This window comes from Telmatherina bonti (genome assembly GCF_933228915.1).
Source record: "Telmatherina bonti genome assembly, chromosome: 12".
NCBI classification, from domain to species: Eukaryota; Metazoa; Chordata; class Actinopteri; order Atheriniformes; family Telmatherinidae; genus Telmatherina; species Telmatherina bonti.
Genome location: NC_136610.1, coordinates 24,009,344 through 24,017,484, shown reverse-complemented (window position 1 = coordinate 24,017,484; position 8,141 = coordinate 24,009,344). Strand labels below are relative to the sequence as shown.

General features: G+C 41.2%; 1 protein-coding gene across 2 annotated transcripts in view; it reads right to left on the bottom strand.

Moving 5' to 3' along the window:
* Nucleotides 1–317: 317 nt before the first annotated feature.
* tsc22d3 (TSC22 domain family, member 3) overlaps nucleotides 318–8,141 on the bottom strand; it is a 34,538-nt gene continuing 26,714 nt past the window's right edge. Inside the window, exons 1-3 of one of the 2 annotated variants that reach the window (XM_079250499.1) lie at nucleotides 2,850–3,136; nucleotides 2,421–2,472; nucleotides 318–1,996 (exon numbers count right to left, since the gene is read on the bottom strand). In XM_079250499.1, coding sequence (XP_079106625.1) covers nucleotides 1,730–1,996; nucleotides 2,421–2,472; nucleotides 2,850–2,974 — 444 coding nt within the window. In that variant the 5' untranslated portion in view covers nucleotides 2,975–3,136 and the 3' untranslated portion in view covers nucleotides 318–1,729. Of the gene's footprint in view, nucleotides 1,997–2,420; nucleotides 2,473–2,849; nucleotides 3,137–8,141 lie in introns of those variants that run through there. The other variant, XM_079250498.1, reaches the window with a different exon arrangement.

Sequence of the window (8,141 nt, the reverse complement as noted above, 5' to 3'; positions counted from 1 at the left end):
TTGGAAACAGAGCAAAGCTCAATGCTTGATAGAAAAGACAGACTTGGAGATTTTGTAATGGAATATAATCAAATGTTACAATGTTCATTGCTAAAAATGTCTTTCTACATATCTTAGTTTTAAAATCAACAAAGTGTGTATACTGCAGTGTCTTATGACGCGCAGTCTCCAGAGCATGCAACAGTGTTTACATGTGCGTACTGATATACATAGAAGAGTGTAGTAGATGAATGCAGATACATTGGTAGGAGTGTGAAATGATGCAGCATCATATGACTGACAGTTAATGAACAAGCCAACAACATATTTTACGTAAACATAAGGTTTATTGCAAATGTGCAGTTGTATCCAAAAACACCATAGTGTACTGTTTCCAGGATACTTTACAGCAACAATACCGTTATCTTTACAAAACAAACTATCTTTAGCACTAGCTACAAGCACGACTTCTCCCTGTGAAGTTTTCCACATGGTCCACGTTTACTCAGCTTCAGTTGCTGTGTGAATATAAAAAATAAAAAAAAAAAGTCTTTGGTAGCTAGAAAAACAACTGAGCTCAGTGTACAAATGTGTTCCTCTCCTGCTAACAGGCACCATCATCATGCCATTTGTTTTCAAGTGGGCATCAGAACAAGAAAAGAGGCCAGATACTGTACGACGCTGCAAAAAAATCAGGAGTGCATCTGCAGCGGAAAATGCTTCCAAACCATCTTCATTCCGTTTACCTCAGGACGTTTCCACTCTATGTACACTGTAGTTATCCTGTAAGTCAGACAAACAACATGGGCAGATACGGCCCAACTCGTGACAAAACAAAAAGAAAAAAAAATTACAAAAGCGACCGTACACTGCTCCTAAAAGTACAAAACAACTGATTTTTGTTCAGAATCACAAAACAAAAAACAGATATTGCAGAATTAATTCCCCCCATAAGCAGCAAGCCCCAACTGCAAACAATACAAGATTACATGAGTGCGAATGACAGTATACTGATCAGTGTACTGCTGCAGTTCACCAGATCTAACAGATTAACCTCCACTTCTGTCTCCTTAGCTTATCCTGTTATTGTTTCTGGTTATGTTTAAATGTACATGAAGACATTGGCATGATACTGCAGGTACAGGAGAAGTCCTTGTTATGTGGCTGAAATGTGCAGCAGGAAGTCCTTGAAAACTTGGATTCTGAGATGGGACAAATCCACATAATGGGGCTGTTCTTGTTGAGACTTGGAAGGCTGCCTCAGATGGATCTCGTCTGGGTCATGAGGGAGCAAAACTCCCTGCACTTTCCAGGTTAGCGCCTGTGGGGCCAGCCCAATCAACACCTCCACACACCCTCCCCCACCCATCTCACCAGAGCAAAGGGTGTTTGTTGGAAGAGCTTGGCTAGGCAGGGAAACCCCCTTCTGTCTGAAAGCAAGCGCTCATCTGCGTCTAGTCTGCCCTCTCTATTCTTAACGCTTGTGTCTACTTAAAGAGACTACAGCAAGGAGCTGGACGGTATCAGAGGATGGGCCTGACATGGCACCAGTCAGAGCATCTCAAGTTCTGGTTTGTGCTTATCAGAGTCAACAGTTCATTTGTGTCCCATCGATCATTTACAGCCCCGATGCCTCGCCTTCGGCGTTTCGAAGGGGTCTCGGTGGCGGCGATTTAGTTACGCTAACGTTCAAATGGAGGTCCATTACTGGAAAGAGACTGTGGCTCTGCCCGCCCCAAGGCAGAGCCACTTATACAGCAGAGCCAGCGCTGTGGTTACAGGTCTGCTGCTGATGCTGCTCCTGGGTCATCTGGACGCTCTGATTGTCCAGAGGTAGCAACACATCTGTCGGAATGCGAGACTGGAATTTCTCCAGCTGCTCCGGACTGGCCAGGTTCTTGAGCAGGTAGTTTTCTCTCTCGAGTTGGTTGTTCTTCTCTGCCAGCTCTTTGATCTGCTCTTTGAGGATCTCCACTTCCTCACGCACCGCATACATCAGGTGGTTCTTGACTAGATCCTGTCATAACAAAAAGAAAAAGAAAAAAAAAACATGGATCAGTTTCATAAACGTGCACGCAGCTCATGTCGAATCCTGCAAGGTTGATATGTTTATTGCACATGTGAAGGCTGCAGGCAAAGTTCTCAGAAGATAACTGATACTCCTTTTTATTTTATTTTATGTTTACTCACATGCATCTCATTAGAAACACAAGACTGTAAAGTGTACATGTTGCTGAACTTGAGGCATTTGCAGTGTTTGTGTTCTACAACCATGTCCTGCTTCTTATGTATGAACACACAATAAAGCAGTTCATGCTGCAGCATGGACATGACCTGCCATTATGCTGCATGTCATATGTCAAAGATTTTGAACAAGTGCAGCACAATATTCAGTGTATCCATCTGGATGTATCAGATTTGTGTGTGTGTTAACAACTTACCATTGCTTGTTCAATCTTGTTGTCAATGGCCACAACGCTAGCACCAGAGGCACTGCAAAACAGAAGGAAAAAAATCCATAAATGAACTGTTCAGAAGCCCACATTTTCCCTTCCTTAACTCACTGCCAGGAGACAATGAAACAGAAAGCTTCCATGGCAGGAAAACAGAAAGGAAAACTGTTTTGCTAATAGTTTCACTGGGCCAAATAGTAGCAAAAACAACCGTTAAAAGTACAAACAACAGCAGCTGAACGGACAAGGTCTGCAACCACAATCATCATCAGTCACTGCGCGGGTGCAAATATTATGAGCCGCTGTAAACATTCAGCAGCAGGAGGCCTGGAGCGACACAACAAGCTCAAGTCGCATCGATTGCTTTAAGTCATATGTCAATGAAGGAAACGTCATTCAAGCATATCAGAAAGTTACCTGTTGTCAAGTTTGACCGATACGACGTCTCCTCCGAGCAGCGAGGAGAAGAAAGAGATGGAGAAGTTATGCAACTGGTAGACGGCTACCTCCATTGGCGTTTTAGCGAACATCTCCGTGTTCATGCTGAGTACCAGACTCGTTTGGATAATACTTTTCGCCACGTTTGCGATTGTTTGGTCTCCGAAGGATAGATCCGGGTTTGTTTGGTCTCTAGCAACGATGCACTGACTCGTCTCTATCTGAGCGCAGCGCTGTGTCAGTTTGTCAGCTTCGCTGGTTTTTCAAGCGACTGTCTGTTGCTATTTCTGCCACCGGCCTGTATTTGTAAGGCTAGCTTCTGACGTCATATGACGCGTGCATATATTATTCAAATGAGATGGCGGGGCGGTACTGACGGTGCTCGTGGTGCCTTCTCGTGCTACAAGGAAAACTAGATACGAGCTGCATTGATTCTGATAACGCATCTTAAAGTTTACGCAATACCCGCACAACAAACAAAGTACACTTTGTCACATTCTGTCATTCAAGTCATTTACCCATGACGTTGTTTTCAGCCACATATTGCTGATTTGTGACGTGATACTTTGTGTTTTCGAAGATATATTCATGCAAGAACTAATGTTCAGAATCTCGTGTTTATTTGTGTGTATTCTGCACATTCATAAAGATATGACTATTAAATGCATCAGTGTGTTCATTTTACTTAAATTTTGTGTTGAATTATTTGTTTTGAGGAATGAAAAATGATGCAGAGAGGCATCCACACGTGATGCGTTCAGTTGAATGTAAACAAATATATTGCCATGTTTACAGTCGGATTCTTTCCAACAAGTCGGTTCATCTGCATAGCATCACAACTGGGATGGAAAACAATGACTGCTTATGAGCCTGCTAGCGCATCCCTTCAAAACTGCTGTTTTTACAATGAGCATTTGAACGCAGCTTTACATATGCCCCGCTTCTGAACTCATGTCCTTTACAACTTGAAGCAGATAACCCACAGACCGAAATCCGAAATACTTGTAGAAAACAGAACATAACGAACTTTTTTTAACCGCCCCAACTCTGTGTTTACAAGCTCTGCAAGCAAAACGTCGATTTTCAACAAGAGAAACGTAACTTACACCCTGACGTTTTGTCACATTTCATTATTGTTTAAATTATTTACATAAAGAAATGTTATATGAGAACGTTTAGTCGTAATTGATTTATGTATGCCAATATGAACGTCATATTTTGAATATCTTGTCACCATACACGTACAATGCATTAGATTAAAGCACAGCTCCTTGTGGTAGAATAAAAAACAAGAATAAGGCAACTTTTTTGGAAACTAATAAACATGCATAAACTGACTCGTATTAAAGTAATAAACATGAATAAACTGGTAAATGTAGATAAAACAACAAGTAAGTGGCCACAAATTTTGCCCCTGCAGGCGGCCTTTGCCTGCTTGTTGATTGATTCTTACACACTTTGTGTTGGTGGTTTTATTGAACTGTTTATCCCCGCAGACTGTAAACAACAACACAATGTACTGTATCACATGTGTAAACGAACACGTTTGCATATATTTACTTTTCCATCCTTTGTTTTGGTAAATTTCCAACCCTTTTATATCTGAACTCTACTGGCCTCTAGTGGTGAAAATATAGATTACACCGCATTTATGTCACAATATCTGAAACAGAGGCTCTGTTCATGAGCCCTTTTTTTTTTCTTCCGTGGGATTTTCCATAAACATTTTCCTGAAAATTTTAGCTTGTTTTTCTGCTTGAAACCAATTAGAAAAAAAAGTCCTTCCAGGACACACTGTATCATCATAATTTGTACATGTGGAATTCAGCACAGTTTAAAGCAGTAAGGTCAAGAGGGCTATAAACACATGTCTTTGTTATGTGACATCCACTTTTATAGTTAAACTATCAGTATCCACTGTCTGAACTGCATTTATTTGGCCCAGCAAGTAAATCTCTGCTCTGATCATTGCTTGTTTGCACCTCGAGTAGTATTCTGAACTTGTTCTCACGTGTGGCACGGATGCACAAAGTCTCTAGTAAATGTAATAAACAGACTATGGACAGTAGTAGATATGGAGAAAGTACATCTATTGTCAAGTGTGCTTTTTTTTCCCACAGTATTTTCCACTGATTAGCATCTCGGTCTGTTGTTGAGCAATAGGCTTTGTTTTTGCTCTGTACAGGTTTTATGAGCTTAAATGATATTGCCCAGCGCTTGTCAGCTGTCACATTATGTCCCATTTTGTTTGCAGGGTTAACTGATTCAATACCAAAGATCAGTGCATTTTAGAGAGCCTCTGGATTATAAAATTTATTTCTAAAACAACAAGAAGGACATTTAAAGCTATGCAATAGCCTTTGTGAATTGTTATTTCTTTGCTGATTTGACATTCAGCTCTGGGAACAGTCTGTTTTTGCTCCCATATATAATATCCTGCAATATATTTTTTAAAAAGTAAAATATTTGCATCAAATTATGCAAATGTCGAGGTAATAAAGTCCGTTAGTCAATCTTACAAGATCACAATGAAATAAAAAAAGATATCATTTTGTTTGATAAAATGATAAATTCTCTAAGATCTTAAGCACTTGGAGCTCTGAAAAAAAACACTGCTTTTGTCATGATTCTTTAAAAAATAACCTTTGTCATATTACAGAACAATTAGAGTGTAAGGGACTAATTCTGTCTGCTGAGTTTACTGTCAGGCATAAACAGAGAGCACATTGATTAAGGAACCGTGGTATCTGTCATCTCAGATTTTGTGCCAGTACAGCTGTTAGGTTGAATGCCAAGCCCAGTTCCAACACAGAAAGAAAGGTAAATTCCCCTGCCCTGATGAAATTGCTAAGCCTGGATGCAAATGCAGAAACATCAGTCATTTACACTGTTTCGGTGAAACATACACAGCAACCTCTATGACAGATTGCAAAAATTAATTTTCCCACCTTGTTCTAAGTTTTAAAACTGCTCCAGTACAAATGTTAACTGAGAGTTGTTTATACATCATATACACAGGATTGCTTAGAATTATAGTTGTCTGTTTCTGTGCTAATATTGACTTGTCGTGCTTTCTCAAAGAATAAGGTGGCTTAATGTTCTGAAGTCTGCTCAGAGCCTCATTATGTTCAGTGAGTCACTCTGCAGCTCGGCGATGGGCCACGGTTCCCATCAGATGTCCCCTGCACGAGAGCCAAACTTGTTATATAACACTGTTCATCTGCAATCATGGCAGAAGAAGGAGACTGAGACGTACTGCCAACCATCTAGCTCCTGTTGTGAGATATATTTTGAATTTTTGACTCCCAAGGCTCAAGATATACACATAGATCCCGTAAAGCAGTGCAGATGACCATACCCACAGCACAAAGGATAAAAGCAAAGCAGCTATGTTGTTTTAGAAATTGCACTTCTTTTTAGAGCTTAGCCCATCTGCAGTCTGTTTTTAAGGAATGCCTAGGCTGAGAAATGACCCGCCTGACAATGCAGACTGTGACCTGTAGTGTCAGGCCACAGTCACAGCCACACCTGCCACAGGCTGCAGCCTGAGGCTATCTCAGAGGAAGGCAGCAGTGCGGGCAATAAGACTAGCTACAAACTGTGAATACTAAACTACCTTGATACGCTTGGACACCCAGAGGCAGTCATTATCGCAACTCCTCCAGTCTCCGGAGCAAAGAACAGCAAGAAGGCACGCGGCCTCTGCCTTCCTCATGAGATGTTTCAATAAATTTAACAAGCTGTCAGTTTCTGCCCTTAGATTGCGTGTAATATTCCTCTGTGTGATGTATTGTGCCAAACGTGCTGTACATGTGGAGATGATGACAGGATTGCTGTTACTCTCCTGTGTCTTTTGCTATCAGTGCTGCATGCATAACAACAATGTGCACGCATCTTATTTCAGTTCGGCTTTAGAGGATATTCAAATGAAGTTTTGCTTTCTTTTACTCCATCACAATAAAGAGGGTTTCTTTGAGGAATGGAAATAAGATGGTGTAGCAAATAATCCCTTTTAATACAAATGACATAGAGAATTGGCTGCAGCTTCGTGTCTTTTGCTCTCTTTTTGGCCTTATAAACATTGTGAAACAGTAGCTGCCTTCCTTCCATGGGAGTGGACTTGTACGTAGTCTTTTCATAAATAAAATCTTGGATCTCAGCTCTGCATTATTGAGCCAAAGACACACTGCCAGCGCTCCCTCCCCATCCTTCTTCTCCTGAATTGTCTTTGAAGTCCACATCTGTCACTGACACATGTCACAATCATGCTACATACACTGTCTCACACCAGACAAATATTCTGACTGTCCCCTGCCACCTCCACTTACCGCCGATCTGGCCTCTTGAAGAGACTCGGTGAGTAAGGGGGGGTGTAGCTCATAGCCCTTTCAGGAAACCCCCAGTGCTGGTAATGGCAGCAGAATCTCTGAGACGGTTCAGCCAGGCGGAAAGCGCACACCGTCCGAGGAGAGGGCGGCCGAGCCCCAAACGGGGTACCTCCAGTTGGACGCGCATGAGACTGTCCCATCTTGGGATCCAAATGAAGGAACGTTCAACAGGCAAGAGGTCCCTTTGACTGCTCACTTTGTACTGTTGTTTGTTCCCAACAAATGTGTTCCCAGTGCACAAAGAGACAATAGAGCGCTGGTGATACTTCTGGGGATGCAGCCATAACGGTGAGTGCCATGCTCAGACTGTTACTTGCATGATGTGACTCCAAACCAACAGAATACAATGGCCTGAGAGTTACAATGAAAATAGCTCTTTCCTGAAATAGAGCCTGTCGTTTTATCGCGACTATGCTGAAGTGTGTGTTTCAAAGACATAAGCACACAAAGCAAAAGATCTCATCTCTCTCTATAATTACACATGTGCAAAGCAATGATCATACTAATCTCCATACCATATAGTATTCATGGTAATAAAACCGTTTATTTAAAATGAATAAACATATAAATAAAGAAAAATAAACATTTTTTTATTTACCGGTATTATTGTTTGCATTTTAGCACTATCTTGTACAATATGAACCATGACAAGCACACGGCTAATAGCAAAGTTCACTGCTGTTTAATGCTTCAGCCAACTAAGTCACAACCTTTGACCCTTTGTTGTGCATCCATGGAGCAATTAAAGAGATCATTTAACTGCACCCAAACTGCTCTAATTTGTGGACAGGACAATGTGTGTGTGTTTTTTCTTTCTTTTTTCTATACGAGTACACATGTTTGCACTAAAACAGATGGGAATCCTATGAGCCCTGCACTAAAA